Source organism: Echinops telfairi, unplaced genomic scaffold (assembly GCF_000313985.2).
Source record: "Echinops telfairi isolate 266 unplaced genomic scaffold, ASM31398v2 ScPeMD7_5;HRSCAF=22, whole genome shotgun sequence".
Taxonomy (NCBI): domain Eukaryota; kingdom Metazoa; phylum Chordata; class Mammalia; order Afrosoricida; family Tenrecidae; genus Echinops; species Echinops telfairi.
In genome coordinates this window covers 12408382-12423922 of record NW_022103901.1, presented here as the reverse complement: position 1 = coordinate 12423922, position 15541 = coordinate 12408382, and the positions used below count along the sequence as shown (strand labels likewise).

The window sequence follows — 15541 nt, the reverse complement described above, 5'->3', positions numbered from 1 at the left end:
CCCACTTCCCTTGGGTCTTTTCCAACTCATAGCGCCTCACTGGCTACAATCTGCAGGGTGCAGGCCTAGCTCTCCTGCCCGGTCTTGAAGGCCGGGCCTCTCGCCCTGCCTAGCCCACTGGGCACAGCGGTCCACAGGCCCACGCCCTTCTCTGGCTCTCCTCCACACCCCCTCCTCCCGTGTCCTCTTTGTACCATCAGCTCCTGCTGACTCGGAAACCCACTTCCCTTGGGTCTTTTCCAACTCATAGCGACCCTATAGGCTAGGCTAGGGCTGCCCCTGTGGGTAGGAGCCCTGGTGGCATAGTAGCGACTCATTGGGCTGCCATCCAAAAAGTCAGCAGTTCAAAACCACCAGCTGCCCTGAAGGAGAAAGAGGGCTTTCTAGGGTCACAATGAATTGGCATCAACTCTATGGCAGTGAGTTTGAGGGTTTTGGGGGTTTTCTTCTGAGGGCTCGGAGACTGTAAGTCTTTACAGAAGTAGAAAGCCTCATCGATCTCCTCTGCTAGTTTCAAACCACCCACCTTGTGGTCAGCAGCCCAGTTTGTAACCCACGATGCCCCCAGGGTTCCTGCCTCCTACTTAATGCTTCAGGATCTCTCCTCCAGGAAGTCCTCCCGGCTGAGCTCCTGTCCTTGTGTCACAGCTCATTAGAGGCTCTGCCACGTGCCGCCTGCAGGTTCTATGCCCGTCAGACCGTGCAGATAGGGGAGAAGATATGGAGGAGAGCCCGTGTGGGCAGGCAGCAAGTAGGGGGAGGGGATAGGTCCTCCCAAGGTCCCATGGCCTTTACCACCTGGCAGCCTGCCTCCTGGGGCACAAAGGAGAATGTCATGTCTACTGTGGCCACTGCTAGGGAGCCCTGGTGGCATGGTGGGTTGCACATTATGCTACTAACCAAAAGGTCAGCAGTTCGAATCCACCAGGAGAACGATGAGGCTTCCTACTCCCATAAAGAGTTACAGTCTCAGAAACCCACAGGGGCAGCTTCACCCTGTCCTACAGGGTTGCTAAGAGTTGGAATCGACTGAATAGCAGTGAGTTGGTGGGCATTGCCTGGTTCCTTTCGCCCCTGCCCCACCTCGGGTCATGGCTCACAGGTCTAGAGGGAAGAGTAGGACCTGGCAGGAGAGAGGGCAGCCTTTCCCCAGTGCTTGGGGACATCAGTGCCCCAGGGGCAGTCTGACCTTGATGCCAGGACAGGGCAGGGGTCACACCAGAGTTCTGGACAGAAAGGAGACCGCTCTTCTTCCCCGATGAGCTACCTGGACCAGCCACTGTGGCAACCTCAGTTGGACAACCTGAGTGCCAGTCTCCTGCCTGCCTGTAGGTACTGGCTCATGTCTGACACTTATAAAGACCATCCTCTCCAGGAAATGTGGGAAGAGGTACATCCCTCCTCACTCCCTCTTCACACACACACAAACCTCACAGCCATCAACTCACTGCTAACGCATAGTGACCCTATAGGATAGGGTAGAACTACCCCTGTGAGTTTCTGAGACTGGCACTCTTTACAGGAGTAGAAAGCCTTGTCTTTCTCCCCAGGAGTAGCTGCTAGTGGTTTCAAACTGCTGACCTTGCAGTTATCAGCCCAATGCATAACTGCTAAGCCACCAGTCTGAGCCCATGTTTTCAGATACCCACTCCACCTCACTTTCCAGGAATGCAGCTCCCTGCATCTCACATCCCCCTTAGGCCAGGCCCCTGCCCCCTTAGCCTGTGCTGCCCCCTCCTCACCTGGAGAAGATCCATCTTTCAAAGGGCCATCTGGATGCTGTCCAGGCAAACGGTGTCTGGCCCTGGTCTCTTCTTCACTCCCAACACTGGAAGTGTGAGGTGGGGGCAGGGAAGTATGTCAGAACCTGTCTTTATGACCAGCTTGTCTTGAGAAATCAAAGGATACGCTGTCCCCCTCACCCCTCCAGCCCGCCCGTGTGGTAGGGAGTGTTCTCTATTTGACAGGTGAGGAATTGGAGACTTGCGGTGGTCTGCCGCCTTCCCTGCTCACCCAGGCCAAAGTGGTTAGGCAGGGGTCCCGCTCAATCCTTGGTACCCAATCCAGTGTGCCTGGCCCTCACCCCACCCCTTTTCCTGGGGTCATGTCTACAGGGCAGGTGGCCACCATGGGACACACAGGGGATACCATGGGAACAAGGGACGTGTAACTGAGTGGAGTGCGGACCCCCAGTTTCCGCGTGGTTGCTGGGGAGGGGTTCTCTTCAGGATCAGGGAAAAGACCCCCTAGGAGAATGGGTGCCACTGCTGGGCCAGAGAGGCTTCGTACCCTCTGAAGGAGAGGCTGCTCCTTGGTGAAGTGGGTCTAGAGACCCAAGGTGCTGCTAGTAAGATGGGGGGAGGGGTGGTGAGGGGAGTTTGCTGAGGCCAGCTGGGGTGGGGCGACGTGGCAGATCATCCTGGCAAGATGGATGCCATCCCGCAGCCCTTCCCAGACCACCAGGCATCTGCTCCCTCTGCGGCTTCAGCCACTAGCTCCGTATCAGACCAGGGCCCAGATCTCCCCAGCCTGCGCCCTGGACTCACGCTCTCAGGCCTCCTGGGCTCCCCAGAGGCCCCCACAACCACAACGGCCATGCCCTAGAGGCCATTGAGGGCAGGTCAGGACCCACACCCCGGCCTGCCACAGACTGTGCTAGCCTCCTGCAGGCCCCCCATGAGGAGGGCACTTTTGTTCCAGAGGTAAAGAGGCCTGGAGTTCAGGCCACACACCCAGAGTCACCAAGACCACAGCCCGCAAGGGAGAGCAGGGTGTTCCCCTCACACCCACTCAAGGACCTGTGCTTCTTACAACCCACCCGCTAGCCTCCAGATCTGCCCAGGCTACCACTGACCTAAGCATCCTCCCCTCAGAGCCTGGCAGCTGGATTTGGGGAACAGACTGTCCCCAAATGGGGACAGATGGGCTATTTGATCTTCAGTTAATCTCCTCCCCGCATCCCCAGCTGCACAGCTGGACCTACAGGCCCTGGTGGACCTGCCCCTAGCTAGGCCTGTTCAGAGACCCAGGCCCTCGCTAGTCTTGGGGCCCAGCAGAACACCCTAGGGGCCGGACTCCAGTGCTTCAACTATTGGGTGCCTGTCAGAAAAGAGAGTGTTCCCTTATCAGCAGGCATTGAATTAGAACTGCGGGACTCAACCTGCACTTGTGTTCAGCTGACTCCAGCGTCTGGGCTTTCCCTCTGGACCTGATCTGGTCCCTGAGCCCTGGTGGTGGCAGATGTGGGCTCAGCCACTGGTGACACCCCCAGGAAAGAGGGGGAGCTAGAGGTTTCCTTTGCAGAAGGGATAAAGACTGAGGGGGTCTCTGACTACCACTCCCTCTTTGTTCCTGGAGAAACCAGGTCCCAGAGTGGAGGAAGGACTTGCTCAGCGTCTCACAGTCCATTAGCAGTGGAGGCAAGACGTAGCCGTCAAAGCCCAAGGCCTAGAACATGGTGACAGTCAGGGTTAGGGTTGTGTCTCTTGACCCCTGTCTGCCTGCTGGATTCCCGCCCCCACCCTCAACACACTCCCAATCCACCTTCCTCTTAGTAATCTGTAACAGAAATGCCCTAAGTGGGTGGCTTTAGTCGTACAGGGGCACTGATGACATAGTGGTGACTGGTTGGGTGGTGCTCCCAAAGGTCAGCAGTTCAAAACCACAGCTGTTCCTTGGGGAAAAGACAGGCTTTCTACTCCCATCAAGAGTTACAGTCTCGGAAACTCACGGGCCGTTCTGCCTGTCCTGTCGGGTCACGATGAGTTGGTACCCACTCAATGGCAGTGGGTTTGGGGGGCTTTCCCAAACAGAAGAGTAGTTGAACATCAGTGCTCTGGCTATAGGGGATGGAGCTTTGTTTCTGTCTATTCCTCAGTGGCCTTCATGTGACGTCGCGCCTGTCTTCCCTGGGGCGGCTTCTCACTGCCGGCTTACTTTTACATCTCGAGAGCTGGCCTTCAGACGCACTCTACTCTAACACGGCCTCGGTGACCTCACCAAGAAAACCCCCTATCAACTGAGATTAGGACCCCAGGCACCCCAACCCGACCCCACCCACTGCCATCAAGTCAGCTTCAACTCAGAGGCTTTCCAAGGCTCCGGAAAACTTTAGGGGAGCACACAGCCTCAGCTCGCTCCCTCAAAGTGGCCAGTGGGTTTGAACCACCGACCTGGTGCTTAGCAGCTCGACATCTGTCCAACACCACTCACTCACTCACTGCCATCCAGTCGAGGCCTATGCACCATGACCAGAATACCAAACCCAAGCTTCACGGAGTCGGTGACGACTCCGAGTCCCTACAGAACAGAGTGGAACTGGCTCTCTGAATCTCGGAGGCTTCAGCTCTTTAGGAGGTGCACACAAGTCTTGCCAAGTCTGATCATTTCCCGCTTGAATCCTGTGCAGGAGCTCCCTGGCTTCTAACCCCACCCCGACTCACGCCGCTGCTGGGAAGCCTGCCCTGGCCAACCAGGCAGGGCTACAGACACGCCTGCTTGGGCTTTCCTATGTCCCCAGTTCCCTCACTCTTTCCCTTAGGAAATTGTTTGGTGGTAAAAGATGCATAACATAAAATGTGTCCGTGTGCTCCTCGGCAGCATCCCTGCATTCCCAATATTGTGTCACCATCACTTTTACCTATTTCCAAAACTTTTTTTTTTAATCACCCAGGGAGCTCAAGTTCTCTTCCATCTTACCCCAATGCTTTACACCCCCTGAACTCCCCAGGGTCCAGGACGGGATCTTGTTCACCTAGAAATCCTCAGCCTTTCAAAGCCCCTGTCCCCTGAGTAGATGCTTCGGGAATGTTTGTGGAGTGCACGAGTGAATATGATATCTGTCTCCTATTAGACACCACTGTTGAGTAAGCATTGGACTGCTAAGCGAAAGGTCAGTGGTTCAAACCCACCAGCTACTCCTTGGGAGAAAGATGAGGTTGTCTGGATTTAGAGCCTAGGAAACCTGATTCAGAGTCGCTGTGAGTTGGAATTGACTCGATGGCAGTGAATTTGGTTTTGTGTGTGGTTTAATTCAGTGACATCAATTACATTCATCAGGCTGTGGGTTGTTATGGGGGTGGGGATCACATCTTTTATTGCAGTCAATATATATGGAAGAAAATATGTGTCGTTTCAACATTTTTTACCTGTGCAATTCAGTGACATCAGCTCCCTTCATCCATCACAATTCTCCAATTCCAATTCCAAAATTTCTCATCCCCCTTAGCAGAAGGGCAGTGACCACTCAGCCAGGGCCCTGCTTTCCCCCACCCACCCTCTTACCCCTCTGGGTAACCACTCCTAAACTCTTCCTATGAGTGGGATCATATGATGTTGGTCCTTTTGTGACTCAGCTACTTCCGTCAGTCTAACAGTTTCAAGGTTCATCCTGGGTACAGCCAGTATTAGGATTTGGCCTCTCTTTCTGGCTGAGTAATCTTCCATTGTGTGGACACATTACAGTCCGTGCATCCATCCATTCATCTGCGGGTGGGCACGGAGATGCTCCTACCTTTGGGCTGCTGAGCATACGCTGTGACGCACGCTGGCGTATGAGTCGCTGTGGGTACTCCTGCTCGCCATTCTTGTGGCTGACACCCACGCTGTGGGCATCACACCATGACATTGACTCAAATTGAGCCCATGATCACTTAGAACCTTTAGAAGCCTTCTAACTGTGCTGCAGACAAACTATGTTGACCCTGTTCCGATTTTAGAACGCTGGTTTGGACGTGGCTTTCCAAATGCGTCATCTCTCACTCGCCTGCCTCACAGCTGCTTCGATTCCATCCGCCTTTCTGGTCTGTTGCTCTGGATCCTGAATCTCTCATTCGGAACCTTTCTAGGTTGTGTCCTGGGTGAATCTGATCATCAAGCTCCAGTCTTCCTGTCCAGTCACTGGTGAACATACTGGACCAGACATGGCTGGCGGCGGAGCCATGTGGTCCTCCATCTAATGTGACATTCAGCCCCCTTTGGACACAGGTCAACCCATCAGCCAATTGCAAGAGCAGAACAGGAGTGGCCACCAGCACAGTGGCTTCTCCTTCGGAACCCTCACAGGAAAGTCATAAAAGATGTGAGATACCTAATCAGCAGCCCCTGTGCCCCAAGCAATCCTCTAGTCTGCTGGCCCTACCACCCTGCCTCGGAAGGAAGTGGCCTTAGTGTGCAATGGTGCACTTCTAGGGAACTGGTACTGTGCCTGCCTTGTGGTTACTGCGCACTCATCTAGGGACCCAGGGGGCCGCCTCTCAATACCCTGCCCCAGAGACCAGCCTTGCCCCCTTCTACCCACCAGGTGATGTTGCTGTGATCCACCATCTGTCTTCGTGAAACTCCAGGCTGCACCTACACCCTCCTGTCCTTACAACCTTCCCCCAGCCCCCACCCCCCAGCCCCCACACACCTGCAGACCTTTCTGCAAGCCTTGCCCTCAGCAGTCCTCAGCAGTCAGGCAGCCTAATCCAGCCATTCATTCCCCCCACTTCCTGGGAAGTCTGGAAATCTGAGTGCATCCAGAGCTGCTCCTGCCAGCTCCCCCTCCCCTGGGCCAGCATCTGGCTCCAAAAACTCATGGGAGCATTTTCTTCCCGCCTCTCTACCTGCCTCTAGCAAGGCCAGGTGCTAGGGTAGAGTCTAGGGAGCCCGAGGGGAAGGGGGGTCCCCCTCCCTTCCAATAGCTCAACAGGGAAGCAGACTTACCAACAGCAAATGGGATCTCCACACCTGAGTGTCCTACGAAAGAAATCTGGACAGACGTTGTGACGTAGCCTGCCATAGCAGAGAGGAAGGTTTCCTGGGAGAGGCGCCATTCCGGCTGGGCCCCGGAGGCCGAGTGCACGTTTTAAGGAGCGCATCTGAGTGCACTGGGTGGCGAACAAGGGAACCTGACCTCCAGCCAAGGAGAAGAGTATTAGTGAGGGTGCCGAGATGTGAAGGGTCCTGTCTGGAGAGCAAGGAATCTCCACCAAGGCGGTGGCTGAAAACAGAAATGCACTCTCTCACAGCGCCAGAAGCTGCAAGTCCATTTAGGGTGGCCCCAGAACCATGTTCCTTCCGAGTTCTCTAGAGGGAAATCCTTCCTTGTCCATTCTAGTTCCAGGCATCCCTTGGCTTGTGGCAGCAGCATGACCATCCCTGCCTCCATCTTTCTGTGGCCAGCATCCCTGCATGTGTCTCTCTCCTCCTTAGGGCCAGCTGTGAAGAGATTAGGGCCCAGCCTAATAAGCTCATCTTAACTAACTACATTAGCAATGAATGACTCGTTTCCAAATAAGGTCACGTTCACTGGTTTGGAGTGAAGATGTCAACATACCTTTTGGCGGGGACCCAGTTCAGCCCAGCACAATGACCAAGGCTGAGAGGGCAGGGTGTGAGAACAGAAGGCAGAGTCGGTGAGGGGCCTTGCAGGCTCTCTTTAGGATCAGGTCATGCGTTCTTCCAGCGCTTCTCCTCTTTAATGGTCTTGCCTGTGGGCCACCAGCACAGGTTGTAGGCACTTTGCTGGCCATTGGCGGCCAAATACTAAATTGCCTTCAACCAAGGTGGAGCCAAACTGCAAACCCACAATGACCCACAGCCAGTAGCCGGAGCTCTGGGAGGGTAGGACCAACCAGAGCGGAAGGAAGCTTCTGGAAGGTGAGGATACCTATTTGGTTTTGCAGACAAATAAGAGCCAGGTGAAGAGCCCTAGTGGCGTAGTGGTTACATGTTGGACTGCGACCGAGTCGCAGTTCGAAACCACCAGCTGTAAAGAGTGACAGTTTCATAAACTCACGGGGGCAGTTCTACCTTGTCCCATAAGGCCACTCTGAGTGAGCATCCACCCAATGGCAGTGGGTTTGCTTTTGGGATTTGGAGAGCCAGGTGACATGTGCTCCAGGGAAAGGAGGCAGCCAGCAGAAAGGCCTAGGGGCTAGAGAGATGAAGAAGGTGGGGTTGGGAGTGAGGGTGAGTCTTGGGGGAGGAGGGGAGGCTGGGACAGGGTCACTACTTCAGGGCATGGCGACAGGCAACCACTGGAGACAGGGCAGGACACAGGCTGATTTGTTCCAGAACCAGCCTGCCAGATTGCTGATGGAGGCTGGACAGGAAGAGGCCTGAGGGCAGGGAATGGATCAGAGAGGGAGGTCAGGCTTGGGTTAAGGTGGTGACAGATGAGAGAGGAGGACGTGGACAAACGTGGATGGTGCTGAAGTGAGAGGAGAAGAGGCCAAACTTCATGACAAATGACCTGTGATGGGCAAAGAGGGTCTTCAATAGCCCACGTGTATCTCAGGCTCTCTGAGCCAGGTCCCCAGGCGGGGGTGGGTATTGGGGGCTTGGTGAGTGGGGCAGCCCTGGAGAGCTGGGGGTGCAGGACTGGCTTGGGGCAGAAGTAGCAAGCCCACTGTGTTTGGAAGTGGAGGGGGTAGAAGGGTAGCTTTGTCTGTAAGCCCCCAGGCACTGCTGCTCCCTCTCCTGAAGAACCTGGGTGATGAGCTCAGGCACAGGTGAGGATCCAGGGCCCCGAGAGGGGCAGTGACTTGCACAGGGCCACAGAGCAAGCAGCAGAGGAGGCTGGCCTAGATCCCAGGGACTTGGGGCTCTCGGGGAAGATCACGTAAAAGGAACTAATGTTCTCATCTCACTTATCCCTAGACGCTCCGCTCTCTCTATCTCTCTGCCTTTCAGCCCCGCCCCCATCACTCTGAGACAGGAGGTAGGGGTGGGGGTGGGGGGGTAGTGTGGGCAAGGGTAGCCGAGAAGGACCCACCCAGGGTACCCAGACAGATCCCTCCCACTTCTCTTCCCCCTATCCACCCCTGCCCTCCTTCCCAGCCCACTCTCTGGGAAGGAGGCCTCCCTGTTGCTTAGCAACCGGCAGAGCCTTGGAGAAGGGAAATCGAAATAGCTCCGGGGGTGCCTCCTCCCGTGAAGGTCCTGCTATGCCGTGTGTGTCCTGCTTCTCAATTGCAAGCCTGGGGTGGGGGCTAGGCCTTCTCACCACCCAAGCCGTGGGGTGGGCGCGCCACCTCAAGCCTGCAGGTAGATGTGGCCACCCCCAAAGCTAAGCCAGTATCACCATTGGCCACATGGTCAGAAGCAGCTTTTTCCAGAACAAAGAAGGGGGCGGTCTTGCGGGCCTGGGTCTGGCTTAGCGCCCCACATTGAGGTGGGGATGGAACTGCATCTGGAAGGGGTGAACTTCTTAGTGCTCCAGGGCAGCCCCCAGGCAAATGTGACCTGACTCCACAGGCCAGAGTCAAGACAACTGGGCGCCAGGGAAAATGAGAGGACAAACTCACAGATGGTGAGCCATAGGCCTGCTTTGGGGTGGGAGCCAGGTTTAAACCACGATTCTCAGGGACCCACTTGGGTGACTAGGGGTGAGGGAGGCGTGCCAGCAGGACTGGGCGGTGTCCACGTTTGTGCCAGGCAGAGAAGGCCCCTAGCTGTCGGTCCAGACCCTTGAGAGGCTCACGGCCCCAAACCAAGGCCCTCCGGACGTCACCTTTCAGAGAAGGGGAGCAGATATCCGATCTCTCCTTCGACCCTGAGCTAGAACCCAAGGTGCTGAGCCGCTGTCCAACCGCCCCCCGCCCCCCAGCAGCGCTCGAGAAGCAGATTAGCGCGCGGTGGATGGACCCTAAAATCCCCAGGATTAACTCGCGCCCAGGGGAGTTTAGCAGGCGGCTGAGAAGTGACCAGCCCGTCCCGGTCTCTGTCTGCTCCACAGGGTCTGCGACCGAGGCTCAGCGCCATGTCCTCCACGGTGAATAACGGGGCAGCCAACATGCCCGCCCCGCCCGACGCCTCCAACGGCTTCCCGCAGCCCGGCGCTTCCTCCGCGGCCTGGCCGCGGGCCGAGGACGAGCTGCGCGCCGCCGAGCCCGGCCTGGGGAAGCGCGCGCACCGCGAGATCCTGGACCACGAGCGCAAGCGGCGTGTGGAGCTCAAGTGCATGGAGCTGCAGGAGATGATGGAGGAGCAGGGGTGAGCGCGGAGGGAGGGGCGGGGCCTGGGGCGGGGCCATGTGGGCGGTGGGCGGTGCCCGGGGCGGAGCTGGGACGGGGGCGGAGCCCAGCAGCAGAGTGCGGCCAAACTTCTAAACGCAGGGCCACGGAGTCCATTCTGACTCTCAGAGACAAAGGAGACGGCCCCTGTGGGTTTCTAGACTGTAACGCTTTACGGGAGGAGAAAGCCTCCTCTTTCTCCTGCATAACACCTGTGGATTCGAACTGCTGACCTTGAGGTTACCAGCCAAGTGTATAACCACTACCCCGCCCCCCACACCGGGCTCCAGTAAAGTCTGGCCAAGGGTCTGTAACATCTGAACCTGCCCACAGTGTGGGCTCATTGCAACTCATCGTGACCCTGCAGGACAGAGTAGAACCGCTCCCTCGGGTTTCCGGCACGCAGACAACCTCATCCTTCTCCGAAGAGCAACGGGTGGGTTCTGACCCACAGCACCACCAGCCCCGCTCCCCCACCGCACCCCGACAGTCTCAGAAACCCACAGAGGCAGGTATGGTCTGTCGCATAGGGTCACTGTGAGTCAGAATCCACTGACTCGATCACAGTGGAAAATACTTAGGGAAAATACTTTGAAACTAGGGGGTTGAGTGCTGAGGGAGCAGAGGGGAGCCGGGCCGCCCATCACACCTGCACTGTCAGGCTGGCCGAGGAACTGGCAACCCTCTGAACCTGGGTTTGTTCCTGGAGCCACAGCTGTGCCAGACGCTGCCAGTCTGGAGGTCCCTGCCCTGTGCATAGTACCCCCTCCAAAGTGGGTACTATGCCCGTGTGGAGGCAGCCAAGCCCTGGGCCACCCTCCTCCTCCCATAGTGCCCAGAGGCCACGGAGGCCGACTTAGAGACATCCCTGTGTTCCAGGCCACCAAGAAGGCCAAGACAGAGCTGAGCCTGGAACGGGGCACCATGGGAGGGTGAAGCAGCAGCAGGGGGTGGGGGGGTAGGACCAGAGAAGGATGGATGGGAGAGATGGCAAGGAGGCCCCCAGCTGTGGATGAGCTAGGTTTGGTGAGCTGTGGGTGTGAAGAGAGGAAATTAAGCCCCCAGGGCAGGCCTAGGCAGGGGTGGGGTGGGGAGTATCCACCCACTTAGAACCACAAGGCCCCTCATTAAGCCTTCCAGGCCTGCTTACTGGGGGACTCCAGCAGTGCCGTGAGTGTGGGCCGGGGGTGTGGCCGGGGAATGAGAAGCCTGGCAGGGGCAGACAAGGGCCAGCCTTCTGAATTTTATTCTGGGAAACTGCCCAGCCCCCTCACAGAGTCCCACCCCTCTCCAAGCCCAGCCCTTCCAGAGCCCCCACCTCCTCCCTGAACCTCTCCATCCCAACAGCCTGCATCCCCAAGAGCTCCTTCCTTTCACTGACCTCTCCCCAGGGGGTCCCTCCCCCTGGCTGGCTCACCACCGACCTCCTCCGCTGTGACCCTTCAGCCCTGTGTTGCACACATTAGCATCATTATCAGGGGAGGGTCGCCGGAATAGAAGATGATGGCATTGAGCCATGCCCTTGATACCAATCTCTCTTGTCTCCCCCAGCCCCCAAATCAAGGCCCTGGGCATCAAGGATCCCTCCTTCCATGGAAAAAGCCCACCAAGTCTTCAGTGCTCAGTCAGGGCCTTGAGGTGACCCTCAGACACCCTGAAATCCAGCCCCTAGGCTACCATTACACACACACACACACACACACACACACTTTTTTGCTTTTAGCAGCCATCAGGTCAGTGGAAGACATAGTCACTTGGAAGTCACCTGTGAACTTGGGACAGTAACCCAAGTTCTGAGAGTCCTGGGAAGGAAGGCACATATGGTCTCCCCTAGCCTCCGCCAGGCCCCAGCCAGGCCCCAGGAAGCGTTCTGTTGTGCAATCCAGTCATGAATACCCTTTTCTAGAAACACTGGCTCATTTGTGATTATTCGCCAGATTGTCCAGCATTTGACAAGCGTCCGCACCCTCACAGGAGCACCCATCCTTCTGGGCCCATTAGAAAGCAGTCCCGCCCCTTAATATTGATCGATGGCAGTTAATTCACTGGGACGGATATTGCCCTGGGAGTCATCTTACCAAGGAATCTCTGTGCAGCCTGCCGTCAAGACCGCCAGGTGATTCTGCAGGCATCCTCTTCTCTCGGGATCTTTGCAGTAGCCCAGGGCAGACCTCCCTGCCTCCAGCCCCTCCACCACAAGTGAACATCCATCCTTCCAACTCGTCCTACTTGTCACTCACTCAGTCACTCAGCAGGTGGCCAGCTTGGTGCCAGGTGCAGGGGACGCGACCATACAGCAGACCAGTTCCTTTAGGGACCTCCTCGGCCAGTCCACAATACAGGCCCGTCAACACATAACTGCTAGAGCATGAACTACTCATCAAGATCCAGGAGGGAGGGGTTGCTATGAGAACACAAACAGGAGCGCCTAACCTGGTGGTCCTGGTGGTGGATGGGGTGTCTGTATCAGGCCCGCTGTAAACGCCCGAGGAGTGGAACCTTTGTGCTTGGTCCCGGCGACATGCATAAGACTCAACTGAGAAGTTAATTTCTGAATCAGAGCTGTTCATGTCCTTAAGGCTCTTGAGAGGAATTGCCGCACTGCCCTCCAGAAGGATGGGTCAGTCTGTGAGCGCTTGTTGAAAGATGGGAGATGAGGAGGGAGGGCACCGTGTGTGTCTCACGCACAGGCAGCGTGGGCTGGGCTGGGCCTGCCCTGAGGATGGCACACGGTGGTGAGCAGATGGCAGAGACAAGACAACACCCCTGTCCCTATTTGCCGCCACTTCTTTTTTTCTTCTTCTTCTTTTTTTTTTTTCCTTGGGGGCTCTTACATCTCTTAGCACAATCCATACACTCATCCATTGTGTCAGGCACATTTGCACGTATGTTGCCATCATTATTTTCAAAACATTTTCTTTCTACTTGAGCCCTTGATATCAGCTCCTCATTTTCCCCCTCCCTCTCCCACCCGCCCTCCCTCATGAACCCTTGACAAGTTATAGATTATTATTTTCATATCTTACATCGTCCTCTGTCACCCTTCACCTACTTTTCCATTGTTCGTCCCCCTGGGAGGGTTATAGGTCGATCCTTATGGTTGATTTCCCCCTTTCTGCCCCCACCCTCCCCTAATCCTCCTGGTATCTCTATTCTCATTGTTGGCTCTGGCCACCACGTCTTCTAACAAGGATACTGACCTACAGCCCAGGGAGGGGAGAGGGAGGAGAGAAGGGCCGTAGCCACTGGACAACAGCTCTATGCAGGGCATGGGGCAAGGGACAGAGCAAATCCTTCAAGGTCAAGCTGGAGGGAGAGTTGCCAAGGGGCTTGGGAGGCTGGGACAGCAGCTGTCACTGTGATGCCCTGAAAGGTGACAAGGCCTGATTCCGGGGTGAAGGAACAGATGAGGAGGAAATAATACTGCAGGACTTTGGTGCCCCGCTTGAGACGCAGGGAAGGAGGGAGAGGGGAGAAAGTCAGGAGCTTCCATTCAAGACCCACACATCATTCATGCCCCCACACTAAGCCCAGGGCAGGGTCAACAGTGGACCCACCACGGGGACCCCAGGCAGGTCACTCAGCACCCTGACCTTGCAGAGGTGAACATGCTTCGATTAAATCCTGCTCTAGCCTCCTGGGGCTGCCACACAGAAAGTCACAGGTGGGGCAGTTAAAGAACCGACAGCCATATCTCCTTGTTCCGGATGCTGTTGTTGGCAAGGTGCCTTGGAACCAGTTCCGGTTTCGACTCAAAGCTGCCCCATGCACAGCAGAACCAGACGCTGCCCGACCCCGCACCACTGTCACCATCATTGTTAGCTTTGAGCCCCTGGGTGCAGCCACGGTGTCAACCCATCTCTCTCCTTCAGGGTCGTTCTCTTTTTCCCTGACCCTCGACTTGACCAAGCATGATGTCTTCAGCCAATTGCTGTTCCCTGCTGGTCACATAGCCAGCGTGCACGAGACAAAGTCTTACCATCCTCACTTCTTCCAAGACAGCTGTGTTTGTTTCTCTGGTAGTCCTTGTTATATTCAATATCCTTCCCCAACACCCTAGCACCGTGACATCGGTCTTCCTTCAGGTCTCCCAATTCATTGTCCAGCGTTCGCACGCATAGAGGGTGATTGAGAACACCGTGGCTTGGGTTAGGTGCATCTTCCTTATCAAACTGATATCTTTACTTTGTAAGCCTTTGAGAGATTTGGACAGCAGAGTTGACCAGTGCAATATGTCATTTACTTCTTGGACCGCTTGCTTCCTTGAGGGTTGATTGTGGATCCAAGCAAAATGAAATCAATCCTTGATAGCTTCGGACTTTTCAATGTTCATCGTGATGTTGCTTATTGGTGCAGCTGTAAGGATTTTTGTTTTCTTTATGGTTAAGCTGTATTCTCTGATCTTCATCAGGAAGCACTTCAAACCCTCTTCTCTTTCAGCAAGCTAGATCGCTTCATCTGCATCTGGCAGGGTGCTAATGAGTCTTGTTCTAATCCTGATGCCACATTCTTTTTGCTATATTTCAGGTTCCCAGGCTATTTGCTTAGCATAGAGATGAATAAACATGGTGAAAGGGTACACCACTAGCACCCACCTTTCCTGATTTTAAAGCAGATGGTTTCGCCCACTTCTGTTTGAATGACTGTCTCTTCAGGAGATTCCACAGGAGCCCGCAACTAAGTGTTCTGGAATCCCAAGTCTTTGCAATGCTATCCATACTCCATTCTGATCCACACAGCTGAATGCCTTTGCGTAGTCAATACCTCACAAGTAAACAACCTCTCAGCATTCCCTGCTTTCAACCAAGGCTCTTCTGACATCACCGAGGATCTCCCTTATTCCAAGTTCACTTCTGAATCCAGCTTGGATTTCTCATAGCTTCCTGTTGATGAACTGCTTCAACCCTGTGTGTGATATTAATGATACAGTTCAATAATTTCTACATCTGTTGGATCAGTGATCTTTGGAATAGGCACAAATATGGACCCTTTCCAGTTGGTGGATCAAGTACCTGTCTTCCAAATTTCTTGACATAGATAAGTAAGAGGATCAAGCATTACATCCATTTGTTGAAACATCTCAACTGGCCTCCTGTCTTCTCCTGGAGCCTTGTTTGTTTCTGGTTTTTTCACCAAGGCCTTCAGTGCAGCTTGAACTTCTTCCTCCAATATCATCGGTTCTTGTTCATTTGCTACCTCCCCAAATTACTAAACCATCAACTTTTTTTTTTTTTGGTACAGTGACTCTGTGTATTCCTCTCACCTTTTTCTGATGCTTTCTACAACACTCACTATTTGGTTCATTGAATCCCTTAATATTGCAGCTTGAAGCTTGACTTTTTTCTTCAGTTTTTTCCGCTCTAGAAATGCCAAGCCTGTTCTTCATTTTTGGTTTTCTCACTCTGTGTATTTGTGCATTTTGTTAGAAGACTTTACTTTGTCTTCTCAGACCACCCTTTGGCATTTTTGTTTAAGCTCTTTCACTTTATCATTTCTTGACTTAGCTACTCTCCACCTGACTTAGCTACTCTCCACTTGACTTA

At 54.9% G+C, this 15541-nt stretch overlaps 1 protein-coding gene across 1 annotated transcript in view; it reads left to right on the top strand.

Moving 5' to 3' along the window:
• SRRM3 (serine/arginine repetitive matrix 3) overlaps positions 1-15541 on the top strand; it is a 59625-nt gene that overhangs the window by 13412 nt on the left and 30672 nt on the right. The window contains exon 2 of the mRNA XM_045284673.1: positions 9722-9978. Coding sequence (XP_045140608.1) covers positions 9746-9978 — 233 coding nt within the window. The 5' untranslated portion in view covers positions 9722-9745. The remainder of the gene's footprint in view (positions 1-9721; positions 9979-15541) is intronic.